The following is a 26149-nucleotide window of genomic DNA, read 5'->3' on the forward strand; positions in this document are numbered from 1 at the left end:
AATCTAAACCTGCCCCCTTTCAGCTTAAGGCCATTCCTCCTTGTCCTGTCACTACACGCACTTGTCAAAATTCCCTCTCCAACTCTCTTGCTGGAGATCTCTTTAGGTAGAGGAAGGTGCAGTAAAAGTCTCTCTGGAACCTTCTCTCCTCCAGGCTGAACATCCCCAACCCTCAGCCTGTCTTCACAAACAGAGGTACTCCAGCCCTCTGATGATCGTCATGGTCCACCTCTGGACTCATTCCAACAGGTCCATGTTCTTATGTTGGAGGCCCCAGAGCTGGACACAGAATTCCAGGTGGGGTCTCACAAGAGCAGAGTAGAATGGCAGAACCACCTCCCTTGACCTGCCCACCACACCTCTTTTGATGCAGCTCAGCTTACACCCTGTGGTTCGGATTACCCTGACCCAGGTTCAGGACCTTGTACTTGGCCTTGTTGAACTTCAAAAGGCCCACCTCCCAAGCTTGTCCAGGTTCCTCTGGATAGTATCCCTTCCCTCCACTGTCAACTGCATCACAGAGCTTAATGTTGCTGGCAAAGTTGCTGAGGGTGCACTTGATCCCACTGTGCATGTCACTGACAAAGATGTTAAATAACACCAGTCCCAATACCAGTTCCCTGAGGAACACCACTCGTCACTCACTGGTCTCCACACGGATCTTGAGCCATGGACTGCATCTCTCTCAGTGTGACCATTGAGCCAATTTTCTATCCACTGACTGGTCTATCTATGAAATCCAGGTCTTTCCACTCCAGATAAGGATGTTGTGCAGGACAGCAGTCAAATGCTTTGAAAAGACCACATAGATGACATCTTTCGTCCTTCCCTCATCCACCACTGCTGTAACCTCCATCATAGGTGGCCACCAAATTTTTCAGGCATGATTTGCTTTTAGTGAAACCATGTTGTTTGTCACCAAACACTTCATTATTTTCCATGTCCTTTAGCCTAGTTTCCAGATGGATCAGCTCCATTATTCTGCCAGGCACTCAGGCAAGAGTCAACAGATTGTAGTTCCCTGGGTCTTCCTTATTTGCCTTTCTAAATATGAAAGTTATGTTTCCTCTTTTCCAATCAGTGGGAACATCTCCAGACTGCCATGAATTCTGAAATATGATGGACAGTGGCTTACCCACTTCCTTGGCCAGTTCCCTCAGGACCCATGCAAGTACCTCATCAGGTCCCATGGACTTACGCATCTTCAAGGTTCCTTAAATGGTTGTGAGCCCAGTCTTTTACAGAGGGTGGTTCTTTGTTCTCTCAAACCCTGCTTTCAGCTTCTGCACTGAGTCTATTTCACACTGTAGGTCTGCTATAGGAACTGAGAAATCTGTGTCATCTGCAAGATAGTGAAACCATCTATTGATTTTGGTGCTGATAGACTATAAGAGTATGGAGTAACTCATGAAGTGTGCAATGCTTTCTGAAAGCATAGAAAAAGCAACCCAAACAAAAACAATCCTGACAGCCTGAAAATAAGAGCCTGTGAATTTGTGACCCAAATCAAAACAAAAACCCAAGCAATGTATAGCATAAATATATTATTTAATAGTACTGAGAAATTTGCCACTGACTTAGAAACTCTCTAATAAGAAAAAAAACCCTTTCCTTATGACATATAGAATGCTTACAGCATATATATTAATATTTGTCTCTCATGCTATCCTAATGATTTTAAGTGTTTTAGGTGGAGGTGTCCTATTTTTCATTAATATAGTTTAAACTTCACATTTTCAATTTGGTTCCTAGCTTTTTTTATTTTGAAGTGAAATTAATTATCTATGGAAAAAAACTAAAAAGTTTCAAAAAAGAGAAAATGAATATGTTACTTGTAAAGCTGTGATGGGTTAATGTCTTTTAGAGAAAGGAAAATCTGCAGCTTTATAGTGTTATTACAATATGAAAAACTCAATACACTATTACCTGTAAGGTCTTTGTAAATTAGAGTCAATCAAGTAAAACAGCAGCCTGGATAAATGCAATATAAATCTTTACAATACCATAAAATAAGAAATTAGTAAATTGTACTGAATTACCAAAATATTTCTTGTCTGGAATACTAACAGAAAAGCAGGAAAGTGATTATGTTTGAAAGAAAAGACAGCTTTAATTATATAAATCTTCAGGAACTGTCATATCTGTAAGCTCATTAGCTGCAAGGAAAGTTCCTCCTGCTGATCTAAGAGCACTTAGAAAACAGGATTTGTTCTACTTCAAAGTAAAAAGGTATCTTTAATTCATGTACTGTAACAGTGAATTAAATCTACTTCTAGTATTACAAAAGTAAAAACTAAAACTTCAGCACACAATTGAAAAAAACACCCCACAAATAAAATATCTTAAATACCCTGAAGCAAACTTCAATTGCACAGGTCACATGTCCCTTACTGTTTGCCTCTCAAAGTAAGATTTAAAAAAATACTCTTTTTTTACATACTGTGAATATTTAATAATTTATAAAATACTAGAAAATATGTTAGCTTCACCATTAACTTGGTGCAGTCACTTGTCGCTGCTCTTGAAGTCTTACAAGCTATTTTAACAGCTTACTGTACGATCACTGGACAATACTTAATGAAATGAAAGAAGCAAGAATGTTTCGTCTGAAAAGGATAAAAAGAAAATGAGTTGCTGAATGTTGTAATGTTCTAATGCTCGCCATTTTGCATAAGAAATAACTTGAAAGAGAAGTTTTAAGAATGAGCAAGTACAAAACAAAAAAAGATACAAGGCATGCTACAAATGGGCTGGGTGATACAAGGACAGTCATGTCAAGGAAGAATTCTAAGCATCCTTTAAGTAGCTTGTTTTGAGAAACCTGTAGAAGACTGAACAATTACTTGAAGGTGATCAAGCCAAAACCAGCAAGTGCACGGCATAGTTCCATTTTTATGTATAAATATGTATGTTCAAGTTTTCTGTTAATATTGTTCAAATGGCATTTACACATCTTTCTACCACATTAATTTTGATTTATAATTTAAAGGACACCTGCAAATAATACTTTCATGCCAGATATAAAATGTGAAATTATTGAATCTGAAGACATGGATATGCAGACAGCTAATAAAACCAGTTCAATAAAAACTAGCTTGCAACAAAGGTATAGGAGAATAAAATATTCTTATCCAACTTCATTGATTTATTCTTGGGAATTACTTTAAAAAATTACTTCAGAAAACAAAGTTCAGTAAAACCATGCAGGGAATTTAATTCCACCACCTGTACAAAGCCCTAACCTTTGCCAGGACAAAAGCTAGAGAAAAGGATTTAAAATCAAGTACTGGACCAAAATACAACCTCTGTGGTTCAGGGAAAAATTGAACATTATATTAACATGATACAAAAGCAGAAAAGAGTGCTGTTGTCTCCTCACCCAACAACTTTGAGGAACAAATCAGCATATATGTGAATAGAACCTTTCTACTGGATGACAGGAGAAACCCAGGCTGACTTCCTCCCTTCTGTGTTATCAGCAGCCTGTAACCCTTAGACGTAACATTTGGATCCAGCCGTTTTCCAGATTCACTGGAAGTGTAAACTGCCTCCCTGAAATGCAAACCAGGATGGATTATTTCTGCTAAACCCTAACTTACAGTATCTTGGGATGGAGGAAATGCTCTAAGCCCTTAGTATCAAAGTTCTGTTCTAAAACAAGTATTTTTTTCTGGAATACACATATTTGACTACATAAAAGATTTTTGATGACTTCCCCTCTGTCTCAGCTCCTAGTAGTCATAATGATTGCTTGTAGTATCTGCTATGATTTCCCAGCTCTCTTAGTCAACTTGTCAGACTTCATCAGCCTATCAGTTACATGAGACCATTATGGTGGACGTGACTGAAGAGATTCACAGACTTTCTTTTTAACTGACCTTTTGGTAAGCCCAAGCAAAAACAGCCACTTCATTAAAAATTTACTGTACAAAAGTCAGTGCATATTAAATCAACTTGCTTCATAGAAATGTACTTTTGCAGGAGTACTAAAAGGTTCAAAAAACCTCCACGAGTTACAGTTTTTGTGATCTGCTGGGTTTTCCAAAATTCCAGTGCAGCAGGAATCTTTCAAAAACAGAGTGGAGTTTTGCAGGTAGGGAAACAAGTGTAAACAAACACACTGGTACACTAATCCGTTAAGTTATTCTAAGCCTTTGTCTTTTTCATATGGTAAAACTGAAATGCAAAATGCATCTCATAATACACTGTAGTAAATTCAATATATAAACTTGAAAACATGATCATTTATTTCCATCCTACCTCCTACTGAGATCAAAGACTCAACTAGTCATTAGCAGATGCCTAAAACAGAACAGAAAGCCTGGGCTAACTGATAATTTTACTGGCTACTCTTTGAATGGTCATTGATTTAGATCTCAGAATTCTTCCAGAAAATAGTCAGCATTGTCAGACAAGAAGACTGTCTACACTGAAAATAATGCCTTCTAATAAGGATATAAAAAATTCAACCACAATACAGACAAGAATATATTAGTAATGAAAAAAAAATCAGTGACCAGTTAACAGTGAAAATAATGCCAAACACATTAAATTTATACACAGCAGAAACTGTTTCTATTACCAGTACAAACAGGTAGGTGAAGGGCTTGAAGCATTTGACAGCTATTTAAAAATAATTTAAATTTTACAGGTTATAATGCATCAAGTAAACTTGGAAACTTTATGAACCAGAAAGTGAACTCTGTGTAAGGGACCACTATCTCAAGTTCTCTATCAGAGGCAGGTTTTGCAAAGCTGTAACTTGTGGCAGGGAGACTGACTGAGGCATGAGAGTGACACTCCACAAAAGTGATAATTTCCGAACTGACATAAATTAAAAAATTTTAACTGAAACAGACCATCCAATCATTTTTCTCCTTCAAAAGTAGGACAGTGCTGAGGTAGCATCAATTTCTACCTTTATGCTTAGTCTGTTTAAATTACCTAAACTGATAAAATATGGAAAAGGCACTTTTAATTAAGAAATTAATTGCAAAAAACTCCACTGCTGCTCATACAAAGATTTCCCATATTCTGTATTGCATGATGAAACAGTACAAATTTTTCCAGACTTCAAATGCTACTGTTGCACGAAAAACATACATGTAGGGAAGACAAAACTATTCTATGTTTTGAAAAAAATAAAATAAAATTAAGTGATGCCATGACAGCCTTCCTGCATGTCTGAATTAGAAGACAGTGAGTGATACATTTACCATACAAAAGATTGAAAATTAGAATTAAGATCTATTAACAGAAAAGAACTTTTAAAAGAAATTCAACTTGGAAAATGGTTCTAGAAGATATGTTAGAAGAAAGGTAATGGGAAGTCCTGTAGTAAATGTTAGAGGACCAAACAATAAGTATGGTTCAAGACCATTCACAGTAGCTGAAATTACTGATTTGTGATATTGACTATTAATATCTAATTTTTAAATATTGTTAGTAAAAAGATAAGCATCATCTCACACACAAGACACTGTAATGTGTCAAAATCAAAACTTGAGTTAGTCACACAAACCTTTACTAGCTTTGTCTAAATGCTGAAAATCCTCAACAAAATTCAGGACATCCTGATAGCTTTCTTCACACACTTCTACGAGAAAATGGAGCAATGTTGTTTTCTGGTCTGCTGATTTTGTGTCCTTCAACTGGGCAGGAAAAAGAAAAAGAAATGTAAAAACACTGAGAAAAACTTTATTTCTGACCATTTTAATAATTAATAAATATTAGTAATTATTCATCCAGGAAAGAAAAGAACAAACTGTTAAAGTAGTACATTTTTTTTCAAGACAGCAATGGGCTGCTTAATTTCTCCCCTTGCTAAAAATCCCTAGAAAGATCACACTAAATATTCATTATCTACGCAATATTTGCGGTCAGTATTCAAAAACAGTACACATATTTCTTTCAAAAATGTAATTATTTTAACAATACAGCAATATTTGCAAAACTGTGAATAAGCACATGAAAGTATAAAAATAAAAATCAAAGTTGATCAGCAAAATCTGACTATACATAATGCACATATCCACTGCATTACATGATTTCCTTCCTTATGTATGAAATCAACTCTAGCCTAAAAATATTTACATAGTGGAAGCTACACAACCTCAACACGTACAAGTTCTTCTTCTAGTTATCAATTCTTAACCCAGTAATTAAGAGTTCATAGGTCTCATTGTTTAAAAAAAGTTAACTTCAATAATTCTTAAGCATAAACTTTTCTTTCTGGACTCTTTATAGATATAAAATTATTTTCAAGCCTGGCCACTTTAAAACTTGCAGCTACTCATGCAAAAACGCTAACAATTGACAACTGACAAACACTTCTGCTGTAGTCTTCCAACTGAGACGTTGTTTTAAATCAAAGAGATTCTTATAAATAGAAAATGACATCATGTATGAAACTATCACATTCTTCACTACTTAAGAACTATTTCTACATAAAAAAACTTAGCAGGAAAAGTATACAAGCATGTAGTCACAAAGTAAGCATGAGTACAAAAAGGGGTGCCACAACTGCACAAAGACTTCTCTACATCCGAATATCAAGGCACAAAGTCCTTAACACAGTATTGATATGTCATAATTAACTGTAAAAAGTCTGGTTTGTTTTTATAGCTCAAAATTCTACTATGATGAAATATACTCTTCCAGAACGTGCATGTTTTCCTTCAGCCAAATGGATTAATAATAATATGAAACACAGTTTTCCAAATAAACAGAAAACAGAACACATATATATATCAAAACCCAAAAATGTATTCCAGGATCCTTACTGTAAGCAATGTTATAAAATATGTTACTTCCACTGTATTGGGAATCTCAGTGAAAGATGTCTCAATAACACCACAAAAAATTTCTACAATGTGACACTGTGACATATGTGATACTCTGTGATACATAATAGAAATTAGCTATAAATAGGAACCTGTGTTATAAACATGCATATAATTTTAATACTTCAGTATTTAATGAATGATTGAGTATTAACATATCAATATCGTATCCCTCTTCTGGGAATACTCATGGCTGCTCTCTGATGTAGAAGAACTATTACAGTCATTCATTCCATACTTTCATTATCTATACACATCAGTCCTCTCTCCTTTTTCTAGTACTCCATGGCTATCTTCAAAATCTTCACATTCTAGATCTTAATAAATTATGTCTCCAAGATAAATTCTGACTTTTGTTCCTGCTCTGCAAAGTGCTTATATCAATTACCTTCACATTGTTTTCATAAATATATTTTTTGTCCTGGGCATTAAAAATACAGAGAATACAACCACACCTAGGACAGATTCTTGTAAAACCATACTTAAGTAAATGCACCTAATTGGAGAAAGAACCTTTAGTATCTTCCTTCTGAATATGTTTCTCAACAAGTTGTATCTTTCAATCACTTCATCTACAATGTATTAACTCTAGGTGGATGACCCATATTTAATGTTTACTTTAAACTAGGTTAAGTATTTATGTCACAGGTATCACATTCAACACTCAAAAACCACAGTGAAAGAATTCTTCTGAAATATAGCAGAGTAACAGTGATTAGTTTCATGAATGTAGAAGTTAACAAACTGTATTTTCTCTTGTACAAAAAGATAAAGAAACAGAAAGACAAAGACTACACACAAAGTTTCAAATAACTTCTTGCTTGTAAGAACTGTATGTGCACTCTGAAGGTTTTGCAGTAAACTCCCAGAGAGCACAGGAAAAAAATAACAACAGTAAATATGGGAAAGGTAATTAGCATTAGAATGAATTATAAATTAATACTCAGAAAAGTATAGACACCTTCTAGTATATACCTTATATAAAAGTTGAAAGAATGAAAATGTAAGAAAAATTAGAAGAAGTAAGAAACTGATGAAACTCAGCAACATAAGAAGAGAATCACGTAAGGAGCAAATTCACGTAAAAGAGAAAACATAACTGTATTAAAACATACTAAAATGTGATAGGTGTCTTAGAAGTGCTCAGACATGTTAAAATTACAAAACTACTATGATCACAGTGATAAGGTCCTTACATAACCTTATTTAGTTTGGGTTTTTTATTATTCCCTCAAAACAGAATCACTTAAAAGTGATTAAATGCAAGACAGTCTCAAGATGACTATTCATGAGTTAGCTGTACTGTTCAAACTATCAACTAATGCTAATAATAAGGAAAAAAAATAGTAAGCAAATAATTAACTTCAGGAAAAACATCAAAACCAGAGTATTTAAGTAGCAAAATTAAAAAAAAAACCAAAACGCGTAATACTCAACATGGACATTTCAAAACTCACTTTACACAGCGAGCTGAGATTATATCCAAAGGTCTGTGCATTCCGAGAACCTGCATTCATGTAGTTTCCCATTAACAATACTAGTTCCAGCAGCTTGCTAAAGCTTTTACTCTTCTTTATCTCTTCACAGGCAGCACTGACAGCCATGATGTCAGGTTTGATGTTGTTCACCTGCTCCTCAAACTGAAGCTTAAAAAGAATAGCACTGAGCCGTGGCCGTAGTCTCTTCACGTTGCTCATCTGATTGAAAAGAAAAATAGAAGATTTCCTTTAAAATTCATAGTACACTTCGGCACTGTACAAATGCATATGCTCTGAAATGATTTATTGGTGTGACAGGCTTGAAGAAGCAATATATCTGCTATAACTGATAGCAAATGAATGAATGAATGAGGGACACTTGGGTAAGCAACTGAAATCCCATCTTGTGGTTAATAGGAACTGCCCCCATCCTTTCCAAATAACTAGTATGTGTAAGCAATAAAAGATAAAGTGTCATCATGTATCACATCTGTCAACTCACATACCAAATCCTATAAAACTAATCCAAGTTTATGACCCAGTAGTTGCAAAGGAATGAAAGTAGTTCACAAATTTTGTCTAACTCTAGTACCAAAACAAGACAAATCTCATTTTCTGGTGCAAATATTTGAAAGCTGACGTCATTAAGAGCTTATTATAAACTTGCAGGAAAATAACAGTTTTGAAAAATCTCAGCTATGAAACACTTAATATAGCATACACTAATATATACCAGTATTCATACCGCCTACGCTTCTGTATACTAACCTAATACAGTTAATTAGGTGCAGCTGAATGCTCCCAGGAAAACAGCTTCTGTAGATCATATACAAAATACCTGGCTTTTTCTATGGTTTACTGATCATATATTTTCAACAGAAATTTTGATCTTCTTATATACTATGTCACTGAATTCTCACTCCAGACATACTTTGCACATTGTTTACTACATCCACACTAGAAACACTAAAAAATTATTCCATGAGTTGCTTATCTTATTTTCTCTATCCCTGTTTTCTCATCAGTTTCATGAATTCCATAAGATCTCCTTCCTCATCCTTGTCTTCTTCCTTCTCAAGGCCAGATTCAAGACAGTAACACCTTGACAATTCCCAAAATCTTAAACTAAGTTTTGTTTTTTTGTTTTTTCTTTCTTAAAAATGAACACATTATTCCAGCTATCAGTACTTCTCAATGCAAGAAAGAAGCAATTATATTGGCACTTCTACAAAGCAGTAGGCTTCATATAGCGGCCTTAAACTTTTGCCTTTAAATTGGACATATCTCCCTCCAAACCACAGTGATACCTAAGGTTTTACAGACTACTTCTCAACACAGACCTAGTCTATCAATGTGAAAATTCCTCTGACAGTGCAACGTTCATAAGTCATATGGTACTGATTATCCCAAGAGACTCAGTGTAAAGGACAATGGTGACACTCCATCCATTTTCAGTGTAAAGTGAAACTGAAGGCTGTCTAATCCAAAGGCTTTGATATAGAAGCAGAAGAGGATGGAATTTACAATTATTTTACTGGTTTCACTGTGACAGTAGAAGAAAATAAAATCAGGTAGAGTTAACATTTTATGTTACTAGGCCATTTCAGAAATGCCTGCATAGCTGTGCAGCCACTCAATGATGTCTCATTGAAGTCAACATATCATTTGCATTTTAGATCAGGTAAGAAATCTTGATATAAAATACGAAATCCTTTCCACTAACCATACTTTGGTTTTCATCATAAAGCAGAGCACACAATCAGGATGTCTTTCAGATTAAACTAGGCTGAAAATCAGCTGTTGTACTTTAGTCCACAGACTGCCTCCAGCCTGGTGCTCAAGTAAAACACTTAAAATGTACAATTTGAACATTATTAGCTCAGTACCAACTGTAGGCAGATATTCTGTTCTTATCCTACAAGTGTGGTAAAATTCTTACTTAAGAACAGATGATAATGGAACTTGAATTTGAACTCGCAGCAAAATAGAAAGAGAAATACCTAAATTCCACATGAAATTAACACAGTACTCTTACGACTTTATACCTAATTTAAGAATAACTACTTAAAAGAAAGTTAAGGTAGTGGATAGAGGCAAGTGCTACAAATTCACTCTCCTAGCTCTATCAGGAAGAATCACTATTAACTCTTCCTCAATTATTTTACTAAATTTGTGTATGTACTACTACTTCCCAGCATCTTGAGAACAATGTTTTTAATTTTAAGTTGTGTCCTGAAGTTAATCAGGAAAAAGTTGAGACTAGACTAGAAAAAAAAAAATCACAACATTCCATTAAAATTATCCAGAATTTTAATATTTAATACCCTACTCAGGGTGCAATAGAGATGATCATTAATAGTAAACCATAGAAACTTTAAAAATGCAGTGTAAGTTGCATTGATTTTAAATAGTACTAAACTCAAGATACTATAGAATCACGAGAAGATGCATCATTTATGGACTCTAGGGCTTTTCAGACAGCCAGATCCTTGAAACTGAAATACATGTGCACTTTAGACCACAAAGATGAGCTGCACAAACATGAGCATGCACATCTGCATAAAAGGGGCAGTTTTCATCAGAACCACTTGAACTATAAAAAATTAAGACATCCAGTATGTAAGTATGTAATTCTTAAGGATGAATGCAGATATATGTAATCTAGAAAATTAGAAACAGGAACACATATCAGAAACACAACAGAAATGCCACTGGGATTGTTATTATTGTTATTACTACTACTATTACTATTATTGTTGTTGTTGTTGTTCAAAATGCTCTGAAATCCAGGCACAATGCATGTTGTTGGTATTATTTCTTTACCTGTTTGCTAAGTCAATAATTGGGAAGAGATAGAGTTCCCTTAGTAATATCTGGCTTTCTTTGTGACATGTAGTCCACAGTTATATTAAAACTGTAAAATCCATACACCCTACCACAAGAGATGCTAAGAATTTAAGTGTTGCAATGCTGACCAGCTTATGTTAACATCCTATATTTTTTTAATAATCAGCATATAAGGACATAAGTTTACTTCAGTCTTGATAGTGCAATTCTGAAAACTAACAATCCAAATAACTAAAATGGGAGGTTGAAGAAGAAACCTATACATGCTATACATGTCAGAGAACTCAGCATACAGGTTGTTGTATTAATTGTTGTACTTTTTAAGTAATAGTCCACAAGAAGAGTCTCACTACAAGCATGTCCAAATGGGAACTGACTTATGAGTTGAGCTACTCGGTAGTGGCTCTCACAGATCTCACATCTAACAGCAAAGACAGGTTTTTCTCTAAAATACAGCATAAATCACAAAGCAACTACAAGAATGTGCAGTCTGATATATGTGTACCTTCACTATCTTTTTTGTTGATGTCAAGTAACGGAAAGCATCTCAGAAGTTCCACTGACACTACGTTTTGATCACTGAAGGGGATTCATTCCTGTCACAAGCTCATAGAGAAAAACACTGCAAGCACTTCAGTTTCATACCTTCTTTAAAAGGAGCAACAGTGCTGAAGCTGTCAGACCACCTGAAAATGTTCCCATCCAAAAAGTAAAATAACTGTTACAGCAAAGCTGACTAAAGAGAGCAAACTGGAACACCATTCCCTGTGGATAATGTATGGCTTTCACCACTGCAGCATCAGTGAACTCTAAAGAGTGCAGAGGTAAAAAGGGGAAATTCCTGACACTTATCTTTAGACCCAGGCACTTGAAAAGCAGAAAAAGAAATCAAATAAGGAAGGACTGATACCTTAACAGACATTTTATCATGTTTAAAGAAGACAAAATAACATCCTGCTCAATTTGAAAAGGACAGCCAACATGCCTAAATCTTAGTGAAAAACAGCAGCATTCTGGAAAGATCAAACATTATTTCGCAGTATGGGAGGTCAATTCACAATAAAAAACAAGTGTTTTTCTTGAAATGTTTTTATGGATATGTGAAAATAGTACATCTATCTTCACCTTTGACACACTCTTTTTCCTCAAGGAAATGATGAAAAAGCCAAGAACTGCCAACACAAAATTAAAATTACTTAAGAGAAATCAAGTCGTTATATACACACGCACACACACACATATATATACATATACAAGCAAATAATTGAACTAATGAATTTTCAGCCTTATTAGCAGTGATAGAGAGCATGGCCTGTTACTTTGGTTCTCCAGCCTGAATTATAAACAGCTTGAATTTCTACTACTGACTAAGTTTCTTGCAAATCCAAGATTTGCAATATCCTAAAGGATATGCAGGTCAGAATAGAAGGCAGTGTATTGTAAGTGACACAGGGACAACACCTATCAATTACCTCCTAGCTGCACACAGGCAGCCTTCTCTTGTCATGTGGATGACAGTGCACTGATTCACAGCGCAGAAAATCCCTGGTACCGTTTTGAATCGCATTATGTTCAACAAAGATGGACCAGCAAGGTCAGTGAGCAGATCTCAGAATTGCCAATGGGGGCTACAACACAGCTGTCAAAATAAGCTGAGCTTACAGTCTTCATGCTGAAATTCACAGAAAGGTAAGTTCCATGAAAAGAAAGTAGTCTTTTGTTTTTTGCCTTATATAAAAAATACAATTAGATGTACTGACAACTTGATCAGTATGGAATGCAGACAGTTTTTGTTTTTCCAAGTTGAAACTGGACAATGATATTTTCCTAAAAAGGAATCTTCCAAGAAGGGGAGGGTCCGAATTTCCAAAATTCTTCTATTTTTAGCAGGCCTAACAGATGTCTGAAAGGCTATTTTCATTAAAAGACACATATGGAGCAGATGCTACTAGACTGAAAAGCTTTCCTCATGGGAAACCAAGCGTTTAATATAGGTAAAAATCCTCTGTAAAACCTCTAATTCATACAGGTAGCAAAAATAAATAAATTAACACCAGAAGTCAAGGGCATATGTCATTGAGGAATTTAAAATCAAATAATATAATATCAAACCAAATGGAGAAAAGTTTCTAAAAGTAAATCAGATGTAACTGTATTCCAGATGGAAAAATCTGATAAGCCTAACTTTAAAATAAATGCCTCATTTTCTGTCTGGCTGCTACCAGGAATCCATCTCCTAATGAAAAGTAAGTCTACTATACGGAATATCCCAAAATAGAGGTCATGAAGGTACAGACACATGATCAAGGTCTGGATAAGAATGTCTCAAAACCATGACAGCAAGTTTAGTACTTCCCATCAGGTTGAACCACATTAACAACTCCCACATAAAAGTGAAATTTGATGTTACACAGCTAGCAGCTGATTCTGACATCTTTGATGTGACAGACATGAACCCAAAGCTCAGACCTCCAGCAAGTTATATCTGTTATCATCTTCTCTACTGACCCAACAAGGAGTGTCCCAGTTAATTTCCTAAGAAGGAAGATACATGTCTATAATGATGACAGAACTGGTAAGGAAAAAACATTCCACAGTAGAGCTTCTGTAGTCCTGTCAATACCGAAGTCAGTAATGACTGGGGAATTTTTGTCCATATGGTTATTTGGTCTATTTGGAACCAGAGTTAATCTGTGGCAAAAACAGTCTGACATGAAATGTTACATAAGTGAATGCTGTAGAAGACAGTTTGCATGTCTTGGAGAAAGTTCCTCAGTTCTACAAAATGATCACAGGGAAAGCAAATCCTAAAGCACTTGGAGCACCATTGAGCTCTAAAGTCTGAAGCTGCAACAGGTAAAATATCTGCACAGTAATTTCAAGCTCTAGGGATTTAAGAGGTACTGATCAGCCTCCAGGTCCTTTCAGCACAGCCGCCCTACACTAGCCAGTTAATTGGATACCTCACTCAATTTAGGTGACTGAATTCCAAGAAACCCTTGAAGTTGCTGAGTTTAAATGGCAGGATCATGGTCCTTACTCAAAACAGAAGTGTAGAAGCTGTAGAGATATCTGTCAAGAAGAAAACTGAGATAGCCTATGTGTGTGCTAGAACAACCAACCACCCACTTCTAGCCATCTGAATTAACATCAGACAACAGTAAGACAAAATTTTTTAAATTGTTCTTTAGATTAACTACCCAAAATGGTTTTACTGGAACTAAACAGAGATAAGAGTAAGACCTGCTGGTACTGAAGCATTTGCAGAAGCATTCATCTATAATATGGCACCACAATCTTTCACTGACAGAAAGGAAGTAACATAAGCCAATCCAATGGCAACTGCAAATAGTCAGATCAGTGCAGATCATGATGGTCGCTTTCAGAAGGTATTTCTGGAGCTTTGTTCTCCACCCTTACCCAGGTTCAAGGTTTGAAATACATCAACATTACAGGAGTTAAGGATGTTCTCCTTTTCTACAACATAGGTAACTTGACTGCAATTTGTCATAAAGATTTTTTAACTCTCACAGATGGCACATAATAGAAAGTCAATCTTTGGGAACACTCCTGCAAAGGCTGGAAATACTGATATAGAACACTGACAAGGGAGAGCAGCAGATACACATGACATCTAGAAGACACGGAAGATAACGCTTGCAGATAGAAATTAACAGAATCAAAATATCTCACAGCCCAGATGCACTTCAACACTTCAGAATTTTAAACAGACTGAAATGTCACTAGGTATGGCTGTGTCCAAGCATCAAGTATTATGAAAGGCAGAGTATACCTCTGCAGAAACAGTGAGAGTATGATATTTTCCAAACAGTGAAAAAACATTAATACATTTTGAGTTATCCTCAGTGAGAACATACAGGTGAAACTATTAGCTGGATATGGAATTGATCAATTTAAGTGTCTGCTGAATTATTTAAGACAAACTAGCCTTCATCAGGCCTCACTCTAATCTTCAATTTACTCTAGTGAAATCTTTTCCTTTGGTACAAACTCATTAAAAACACATCCATCAATGAACAAGCTGTGAAGCCACATGAGGATTGCTCGCCAAATTCTATTTGGGTTAGCTGTCAGTGAATTTCACAAGGTCTGAGCATTAATTATTTCTGAAACAATATTTTGTAATTCCCTCAATTTTATCTTTGAGCAAATGTAAGTGATCAAGGAAAAATCTGTTTCCTTTTTTTTTATGACCAGACAATATGGGAACATCTTTCCAAATGTCCTGGGTTATAAGAGAAGAAATATAGCAGGAGCTATCACATGTGGCTCTTGAGACAGTATTCTCATATGTCAGAACGCTAGTACACTTGCCTACACCTGAGGTCAAATGTCTGCTAATAGAATCCTGTCAAGTATTAGAAACTTTTTACATCAGAAATGTTTATAAAAAACATCAAAACTGTAATTTCTTAAACAGAATTGCATTTATAGATTTCAAACAATATAATAAATTTAATACGGTCCAGGACCCTTTTACACCACAAAGAATTACAGGCACTGACAAGTGTACATCAAATCACAGAATGGAATTCTATGAAAATTCAGAACATTCAAGTTCTGAACAGCTGAAAGATGCTTGTATACAACTTCCTTATGAATAATATATTGACCAGTGGTATGGTAATAGTTCAATGAAAATCCATTAAACAGATTACTGCACTCAATAAATCAATAAATTGATCAATAAATCTAATACTTATTTTAACAACTTCACTGAAAACAAATGAAGTTAACATTACTAAATGATTTACTCCTTAAATATTTCTTTGATATGATGACAGACACTTCACCAAAAATTAGGAAAAAATAGTCTCTAAAACAATACCTTTTTCTTAGTAGGAAAGAACTAACCACAAAACAAATCAGCACTGCTGAAAGTCCTAAACCAACATAATATTTATACTGTCCATTGAAGAAAGCACCAGGTAAAAAATGTAAAAACCACCAAAACACAACCTTCTGTCAACAGTCACCAAGGTAAACATCTAGATGAAATTCCATCTCCAGTGGGTTTCACATTGCTGGTGTGCTGTCACAGGACTATCATTTCTAAACACAAAGATAATCTTCATCATTAACAAGTTTTATGGAAGATTCAGCATGATGCTAGTAATGACAAGGTTGTGGGTTCGATCCCTATATGGGCTATTCCCTTAGGAGCTGGACTTGACCCTTGTGGGTCCCTTCCAACTGAAAATATTCTGTGATTATGTGGTAATCAATGAAACCTCCAAGAAATTAATATGAAGGTTGAGGAAGTTTTAAAAAACTTTTAGAGGAAGTTTATTGCAGTAAGTAAAACCAAGTACAAAACAACAACTATGGTAAAAAAAAATGCAATTGAGTATTTATTTTTTGCCAAGCACAAGCATACTTCATCAAGAATTTGAGCAAGAAAATACAACATTCAATATAACATCAAGTTAACAATAGTAAGCTAAGTTTTTAATAAGATGAACAGAATTAATGTAATTTTCATAGAATAGTTAATGAATCGGTGCAAGCCCCTCTCTGCCCCCATCCCCCTGATCCCCCAAAAAACCACACAACCCTAAAACAAAAAACAAACTCCACAGTAATAGGTGATTATATCTGCGCTCTGAGACACCAGCCTGGAGTAAGTGAAAGAAAGAACCTAAAGGAAAATGAAGTCGTTTATCTAAAGAAAACTCAAAGTCTGGAAGAAAAGATAAGGACAATAAAGGATTTATTTTATACTTACTGCTGAATGAACAGAAAATATAAAAATGGTAAATAACTTTAAAAAAGAGAAGGCAGAAACCACAAAAGCAACTCATAGAGTCATACAAAGAAAACAAATCCTCACAACCATAAGATAAAAACCTAAACAAAACTCTAAAACCACAAGCCACACACATGAAGAGAACCTGAACTGTTTAGAGTCATGCCCTCAATGTCTTTAAGCCAACAACAAAAGTTTATTAACTTTGCTTAAACATACAATACTGTAACAGTCACAGCAAGCCAGTATTTCACTAAGTGTCTTGCTGTTTCTTTCAGAGTATCAAACCTTGACTTTCAATTCAAAGCCTGAAAGATAATGGGTTTCCATGTTAAAAAAAATTTTATCACACAAGTAGTAATTAGCCATTTATTCACTATTTAGGTTCTTCCTTAGGAGTCGAATAGTTCAATTGTTCCTTTAATCACAACTTTAGAGCAAATTAACATGGAATTTCCTAATTCTCTGAAAAAAACATAACTATAAAACACTACTCATCTAAAAGACAAAGTCTTGTATTTCGTATTTAAGTTTGATTCTTCTCTTTTAAAACAGAAAAAAATGAGGCATAAACCAACATTTTTAAGGAAAAATAAACAAAACCAACAAAACCAGCAATAATGTGAAGATTCATATTAGCAGCAATAGTGGCTTCTAAAGAAATTAGTAGAATTTCTCAGCCCATTCCACAATATTGTTTATTGCCAACAATAAAATAAAAGGTGCAAGAGAGCCAGATGGAGCTTGAAGAACTTTGATGAAAAGCAAATGGATAGGATTCCATATTCAAAGAGTAAAAAATGTGACTTATTAAAATTTTCCCCCTTGAACAGAAATGAAAAATGTTTCCTATAATTACCATTGTAGCTTGCTCTCTGAACTGCTCTACTACATGCACAGAAGGTGTGACAGGAGAGAAACTGTGCTTAATGATGGGGTTTGGTCTTTTGTGGACTTTGATTTTTAATGTTTTGCATGGAGAACCAGGAGAAGCATGGACTTGCACTTTCCAGTGGAAAAATGGTTGTTCCTTCAGAAAAGAAGCTCCACAAATTTTTGAGATATAAGACCTCTTATTAGTTTGTCCATTTATTTTATTTTTCTGAGTTATCACACTGCCTCAACTTTTCAAGACAAATTTGTCAGAAAAGTTGGGCTACACACAACAAAACTCTACCTACACTGTTGCTGGTCTAGCTCTTCTCATCAACTGACAGTTCCATCCAACTGAATAAGTATTATTCCCTCACGGGAAATTCCCTCAGATAGACTAATCTTAGCAATAACCACCTTAGGTTGAACCTCCAGGAATGGACAAGAAAAATCAAAGAATTGTATAGACATATGCACCAGGAAACTATATAGCATTACTCTGAGTTTGTCTGGATGAAGTAATTACCAATTATGAATTATGAGTGATACAGAAATTATATGCAAACTGTATTTCCACAAAAAGCATCAACTGCCGGCACTGAATCAGCATTTTCCTTTTTTCACTTCCAATCTTCCTTTGTGAATGCCACCTGGAAGGTATTACAAACATATCTTCCTGGTGGGAAGGGAAAAAGTGATTATGTGTAACTCTTGACAGAACACGGTATAAAACACAGGAGGCAGGAGGCAGAATATGTTAACATGATGGCTACGACATTATTTTCTTGTCATTTACAGAATGAGAATAGAAAAAAAAAATTAGTGTAGAAAACTTCAGTGAAAAAGTTGAGATTTATTAATGCAAACGAAAGTAAGGCCAAACTATTTTAGCTATGGAAATTCAAATATAGCTCTGTATCTCGCAGTGAAACTTTGCTACAGAAAACACCAAAGTTTTTATGGTTTTGGTTTGGTTTCTTTTGCAAAAGTAAATTACTTTTTTAAACAAAGAGAATTCAAAATCATTCCAGCAGTATTATTTCAATAATCAGGCCTTCCACATGCATGGATATGTTCAATAAACGTCCAATTGAAAGGCAGCACTTGCACTTTTCTCCCAGTCTGGAACCCCTTCACTTTTAGCAAGAAGCAACTGTCTATTTTTTTCTATAACATTATATTAAAACTGTATTTCAAGAAAGGACCAAAACAAAAGGTGATAATAAAACAGAACTCACCACAACTCCAAACTGCTCTGGCTCAGACAAATTGTTATACTCATTCTTGAACTTGGACAATGCATTCAATTGTTCTTGTTCAGGGAGGTGTTTTATTAAATTCTATAAAGAAAAACAAAATAGCCTTAAAAATCTCAGATTCTGTGTTGCTTGTATTATTGTAAACAAATGAGTTTACATATGCATCATTACCATACACTCCTAAGACAACTCTTCCCTGAAGACACCAGAATGTACATAGCAACACACAAATTAAAGTAACTGAGTGTAAAAGGTAAGTGATACAATACTGCCAGCACCTGACACTGATTCTACAGACACTTCTTGTAGTCTTTTTTTTAAACTTTTTTTAAAGAAAATATGCTTGATAGGCACTTGTTCTGCAAACAGAACACTTCAAAGCAAACAGAACAAGAATTTCAAGTGTAACATAACCATCCAAAGGATGGCAAGAATTACTAATGCTAGATGAAAAGTATTTTGAAAAGAGTAATTTACTTTCTAGCATTTCAAAACAGAAGTTTAAACCCCTTATACTTACTTACTTACTTACACTACTATTTAGCCTGAAAACTTGCTAGAAGTAGTAAATCAGAAGTGAGATTCAGCTTCAGCTGAATTCAGAAGTCCATATGGGGTGGTTGGACACATATTTTTCTGGTTTTTAGTAGAACAGCAGTCATATGTATCCTTACCACTATTACATTTGGAAAATACTTTTGTAAAAAAGACTAAATTTATTAATTATGGATGAAGCTGTCCGGCACTAAATCAGTAACACTGAGCAAAAATGAAAGGGTACAAAGTGTAAAAAGATACATTTTAAATTAAAAACATAACACACCTATTTCTTTTTTTGATATGCAACACTCACATAAACAGCTCTAAATATAACACGATTCCTTAATCTTTACTAAAACTAAAATGTTATTGTTTGATGCGGAAATAGTTTTCCTGTGTAGAGAAACTGCCCACAAAACTTTCAAAAAACAAAAACAGTCAAGCGTTGGATGAGTATTTTCAATATTGAGCATCAGAAAATAAGAAAAAAAGCAACCAAAACTGAAGGAGCAGCTGATATCAAAGCAGCTTTTATGGTGTTCAAATAAAGCTTCTGAACAGCTACAGATGAAACACATTTTGAATACCAAACAGAGAATAAGCAGAAGAAAGAATTTTTACTATGTTACAGGAAACATTTCAGTAATTAGTCAATGAGTTTTGGGATCACAACATGACTTTTGGAGGTTTTACATTTTTCAGCACTACATTTAATTTCTAAATGAAGCAGAGTGGGGGGAGGGGGATGGAGACAGATGGAGAGAAAATACATTTTATTTCTTAATCATAACAAGAGTTGGATTAAGGACAAATTTCCAACTTCAGAAACAGTGATATTAGGACACACTGAACAACACTTACAGCTAAACAAGAAAACCTGCTGAAAGCAAGAAATTCCTAGAAAGAAGTACCATACTGTCTAAGGTAACTTATATGAATGAAGAAAAATAGCCATATGGTTGCAAACCTATATATGCTTTCTGTCTTCTCAGAATGATGAAATACACAGAACATATTTTCATAGCATGGCCATAATGCATACTTGAAAAATATTTTGAAGGTAGAAATAGAGACAGACAGCTGGATACTTATTTAGTAACCTAAGTATATATGAAGGCAGATACCAACTTTTTGAAGCAACGAGGCACATGGTTCTACCACTTTCAAAGAAAGATGAGTGTCTTAAGTCCATTTTCAAGTTTGAACTCAGATAGTCCCTTTTCAGAGTTATTATAGGGTTGTTTTACCCAGAAACTAGCAACTTGGATGAAATCATTGGATAAATATTATTACATCCAAACTTTCAAACTAAATTTGAAGCCTAAGTTCTACTGAGTTTTCCACCTGATTTAGGTCTTCAAGTGATTAATCACTTGGCAAAAACATGCTGTCTATATTCCTGAGTGATTTATATGACTGTGCTCGTACAGGATATTGTGAGCATGATCATTTGTATTCCCTTCCACTGACTTTTACACAATCACAGCAGCTGCTAACATTACTGTACACTTGCAGGATATAATTTCTCACTTTTGGCTCTTCAACTTCTCTTACCCTTTTCTTAAATAAAATTGTTCACTCCCCTCCAAAAGCAAACACAAAAGGGCTCAACCACTGTCAAAATCACTTTGGACTCAATTTTGATGCCACCTACATAGGGAGGTTACTGGATACACTGACTTTCAACATACTTTACTGCTAATACCAGTTAATAGAGCCAAAAGATTATCAGCGGAGTGTCAAAAAGTTATCTCCTATTATATTGTTACTGCATAGCTCCAGTGGGCTAGGGTGTGTTAGATATTTTAAATATATGGAAAATTAGGCATTCTTTATCCCAAGGCATATACAATTATAATGAAAACAACTGTCCACAGAAGAAATTAAAAATAATGATAGAAAAACAAAAAAAATTATCCATGAAAATAAATTTTCTCAGCTTACTGCAACTTCACATAGAAGTTAATTAACTATCATTAATTAACTACCCATTAATGGTTTGATGATTTTTTTCCCCTGGAGCCTAAATGCAAAAATAAGTTTTGCCTTCTTTAAATAATACACACAGAAATTATCAAAATGACAGTTTTTCATAATCTTGATATATAGTATTTATTTATACAGGTTGCTTCCTATTATTGTTGAGGACCTAGTTTTTCTAACAAGATAAATTTTAACCATTGAAAACAGATCAAATAGCATGAGAGAGTCTCAGAGCAAGCATGGACTATCTGAGAGTTCAAGCTGAACATAACAGCAGAGCATATTCCATCCCTCAGTTTTTCATGCTACCGTAGAGAATTTCTACTATTATACCAAATAAAATAAAGATACACATCACGCTGCTCTTGAGCATGAAGAAAACCTTGAAAAAGTGATCTAAGTGCAAACTAGACTAAAAAAAACCAATTTAGAAGTGTAAACTATGTTCATCCTAATAACCTTAAAGTAATAGTTTCAGTGCCAATATTAACTGCATCATTGAACAAAAGAATGAGAATTATACAATGACTATATATACTGTCACTGGAGATGATGGTTCATGCTTGCTCCTTCAAATATTCAAGAGAAACATCTCATTCTTCAATGAAGAAGGGAAAGTGAACTCCAAATAGCTGAAGAGAGATTAAATATCTTTGAAATCCAAGTGACAAGGAGAGGGCAAAACTGCATGCAGGAAGAAAAATGGCATGCTTAGCATTGCACAGCTTCCTCAGTAGGATGTTGTTTTGACATTCCGATATGGTGGAAATTTATTTTGTAGGAAAACCATACAAATACAGATTTGACTTGTTCTGACCTCTGAATACGAGCTGCTATGTGTTGCAGTACAAGCCACATCTGAATTTCAGTAAGCCTTAATGTAAACCTAATTTTATGATCCTAATACCTGTATTTGTTATAACTAATCAACATTCCAGCAAAAAGAGTATGTTTCTAAAAAACCAATCTACCTTCAACTTTCTTTCATGTTTCAATAGGGACTGGTACCCAAGTCTGTAACACACTTTTAAGTATGCTGAAGAGATTAGCAATCTAAAACTTCCACCACATTACCAGTAGATAGATAGTAATTATCAATTATTGATATATTATGTTTTGACATTATGAGCCACAACAGCAATAATTCGAAGTTGATCACAGTATGCCAGAGTCATGTTCAAAAGACAGATAATTCTTTCAAAGACAGATCTTTTCAAATTTACTGATGCCCATCAAGATGACTCAGGAATATGGCACATGACAGGCAAGGACAGACTGAAAGAAGTCAGTTTGTGGAACTCCAGGAAAGCAAGCCTCACAGGCACTTAAATGTGTGCAGATACCCAATAGAGGGTACAAAGAAGGCGCAATTAAGTTCCTCTTGGAGCTGTGCAATAGAAGACCAAGGTCACAAGTTATAACAATAAAGATTCCAGTTAGATAAACAAAGAAACATTTTCCACCACATGTGTTCCATACTGGAAAAGGTGTCCAGAAAGCCTATGGGGTCTCCAGCCTTGGAGATACTAAAAACTTGATGGAAAAGGCCCTGATCAAACTTTCTAGTTGACCTGGCTTCGAGCAGAGCCTTGGCTCAAATGGCTTCAAGACACCCCTTCCAAATTATTTTTTCCATGGCTCTAAAATGATTCATTTGTATTTACTTCATTAAATCTTCAGCTTTTCAACCCTAGAATATCACTGTATATAGAAGAACTTCCATTTTCCTTTGGCTCCACATAAGAGTCATACTAGCTTTGTGTTTTAAAAAAACAATATTGAAAGGGAAGACACTACCTAAATAAATTCCAAGGAAGAGAAGCAGTGAATGCTGTAAATGCCCTAGGGCAAGATATTGGATTGCTATGGCTCTAACAAAAAAAAACCCCACCCAAACTAAACAAACAAAACAGAGATTTGTGCAGGTAAGACAGAGGTAAAAACAAGGCAAAGGAAAAATTGATAAGTAGGGAAGAAACAAAACATCATACGTACCCAAGAAAAAGTCTCTATTTAGGTGTGGACAATATGGAAAATTGAGAATATAAATTCAGATGTGTCATAGTTTAATCCCATCCAGCAACTAAGTCCCAAGCAGGCACTTGCTCACTCTCCCCACAGTGGGATCAGGAAGAGATTGGAAGGGTAAAAGCCAGAAAACTCATGGGATGAGATAAAACCATGCACACAAGCAAAGCAAAGCAAGGAATTAATTCACTGGTTCCCATGGGCAGGGAGGTATTTTCTGCCATCTTCAGGAGAGCAGGGCCCCATCGTGTGCAATGGTGACTTGAAAAAATAAACACCACCACTCCATCCCACTTCCTTCTTCTTCCCCCCAGCTTATATACTTATCATGATTCCATACGGTCTGGAATGTCCCTTTGGTCGGTTTGGGTCACCTGTCGGTGTCCCCTCCCAACCTCCCAGGCACCCTTAGCTCCCTCACTAGCAGGGCAGTATGAACAGAAGAAAAGGCCTTGGCTCTGTGTTAGCCCTGCTAGTATTAACAAAAACATCTCTCTATTATCAACCCTGTGTTCAGTACAAATCCAAAACACAGCCCCGCACCAGCCACTGTGAAAAAACTTAATCCCAGTCAAAAACAACACAAGTTACTTTTGTAAAAATATCAGCATTACAATTTAAAAAAAAATCTACAGTTCATAGGACAAGAAGATTCTTGCAGTGATTCATTAGCCAAAAGTTTACATTAAGAGGCTTTTTTAGCTACAGGTTTCTATTTACTGAGAAGCTTCTCTTGAAATATTGGGATCTTAAGTGTCATTTTTGTTACCTGAATCATGGACTCTGAGAGCTGTGTTTCATCTACTTCCAATATCATCATTTTGATCTCTTCATAAGGCACTCGGAAAGATCCAAGGAAAATTGCTAAAACGAAGATTCCACAAATAATGAAGAAAGCAAGACAACAACTATCTTGCTTCTACTTAAAAAACAGCAGCAAAACAGGTCATACCATCTTCAGATTAACAAAGACTATGTCAAGTAATATAGGTAAGAGATAATTTTTAATGTATTTTTAATTACTGTTCTCTTTCAATTCCAGCCTTCTCCATATCCATTTGTTATGTACAACATCCAGCATCACAGAAGACCTCTGTAAGTGGTCAGAGACAGTCTACTCTGCAGAAGAATCACTGCTATTACAGTATTTTGTGCTGAGGTGACAATTACAACTTTTTTCAACAGTCTTGTCAGAGCTTTCCCTTGAAGAAGCACCATGACAAACCAAAACCACAGAACCAGAAAACAAAATGCTCCTATAAGCACTCTTTATTTATTCACGATAATCCAATTATTTCTTATTTAATCTCTGATGGCATTTAGGAATCTATTCTTCCTAGCACTTCTCTCCACCAAAACTTTATCTTCTTTTTTTGCATACTATTCCATAGTACCAAGTATGGCCTACTTTCTATAAAGGTCATGAGATGGCCAGACATCCTGCACACATTATCATCCTTCTTTTTGGGGAAATTCAGGGGAAGGGGGGTAGCCAGTATTCCTTGATGAATATATTGGACATACAAACAGATTAGATACATAGCTGTATGCTTGCACTTCAATATATACAGCCTTGAACAGGAATAATCTTTAACTGCTTCTGGGGTCTGCTTAAGTGCTTCGGCTGTATCAACTCACATGCTTGGGCTTAAAAACAACATCCACATATTTAAACACATTTTAAACAAGAAGTGGTTACCTGGCAATCAGACAACAGAGAAAGACATTTTTATGGAACGTTTGTATATTACTTTCTGGGGAAAAAAAAAAAACAGAATCTACTTACACAGATTCTGTGCAATCTTAGGATCCAAAACTTTTAATTCTTTGATTCGCTTCTTAATGGATTTTTTTTCTTCAAAATCCTCCTCCTCTCTTTTTGCTGCCAAAGTAAACACAAATATAATCATGGTTAATTCTTAATACTTAGAAAAACATTCATGAATTCAGAAAGCATATTTGCTATCAAGCATAGTCAATTTACAGAGAAAAGACGATAGAAAACAGACAAAATATAGAGAGGTTTTGCATGTATTGCTTGTATTCCAAGACTTTTGCTCTTCAGTCAAATTTGTCAGCTTGTTAGCCTTCTAGATTTTTTTTTTAATATATATGACATGAATAAACATGCTAATGTTAATTGTACAAATTCAGTCATATTTAAAATATCATGCAACATGCTCCAGTTAACCTGGCCAGGCTAGGACTATGAACTATATTTTAACAATAACAAATCTTAAAAAACATGGCAATACGTCTCAACACTGAGACATTTATCTATTTTTGTGATTGCTTTTGTCTAACTATATGCACTAAAATTATCAAAAGCCACTGGCTTATTAAAAAATTAACATTACCTTAGGATATATATGAGTTGTTATATACCTATACAGCATAAAGAGATATAGATATATAGATGTATTTTCCTTCCCCCCTCAAAAAGATGTATTTTTAAATATGTGATGGAATCACATTATTAAAAATACCACAAAGAAAAAGTGACTTTATAAACCTATACTAACATTGCTGGAG

The 26149-nt window shown here is 35.0% G+C and overlaps 1 protein-coding gene across 4 annotated transcripts in view; it reads right to left on the minus strand.

Annotated features, from left to right (window-relative positions):
- The window catches only part of DIAPH3 (diaphanous related formin 3), a 209999-nt gene that overhangs the window by 95206 nt on the left and 88644 nt on the right, over positions 1-26149 (minus strand). For all 4 annotated transcript variants that reach the window (XM_032099871.1, XM_032099870.1, XM_032099869.1 and 1 more), the window contains 5 exons: positions 25404-25499; positions 24387-24481; positions 19046-19147; positions 8300-8539; positions 5522-5651 (listed from right to left, as the gene is read on the minus strand). In XM_032099871.1, the coding sequence (XP_031955762.1) occupies positions 5522-5651; positions 8300-8539; positions 19046-19147; positions 24387-24481; positions 25404-25499 (663 nt within the window). The remainder of the gene's footprint in view (positions 1-5521; positions 5652-8299; positions 8540-19045; positions 19148-24386; positions 24482-25403; positions 25500-26149) is intronic.

This window comes from Corvus moneduloides, chromosome 2 (genome assembly GCF_009650955.1).
Source record: "Corvus moneduloides isolate bCorMon1 chromosome 2, bCorMon1.pri, whole genome shotgun sequence".
Classification (NCBI taxonomy): Eukaryota; Metazoa; Chordata; class Aves; order Passeriformes; family Corvidae; genus Corvus; species Corvus moneduloides.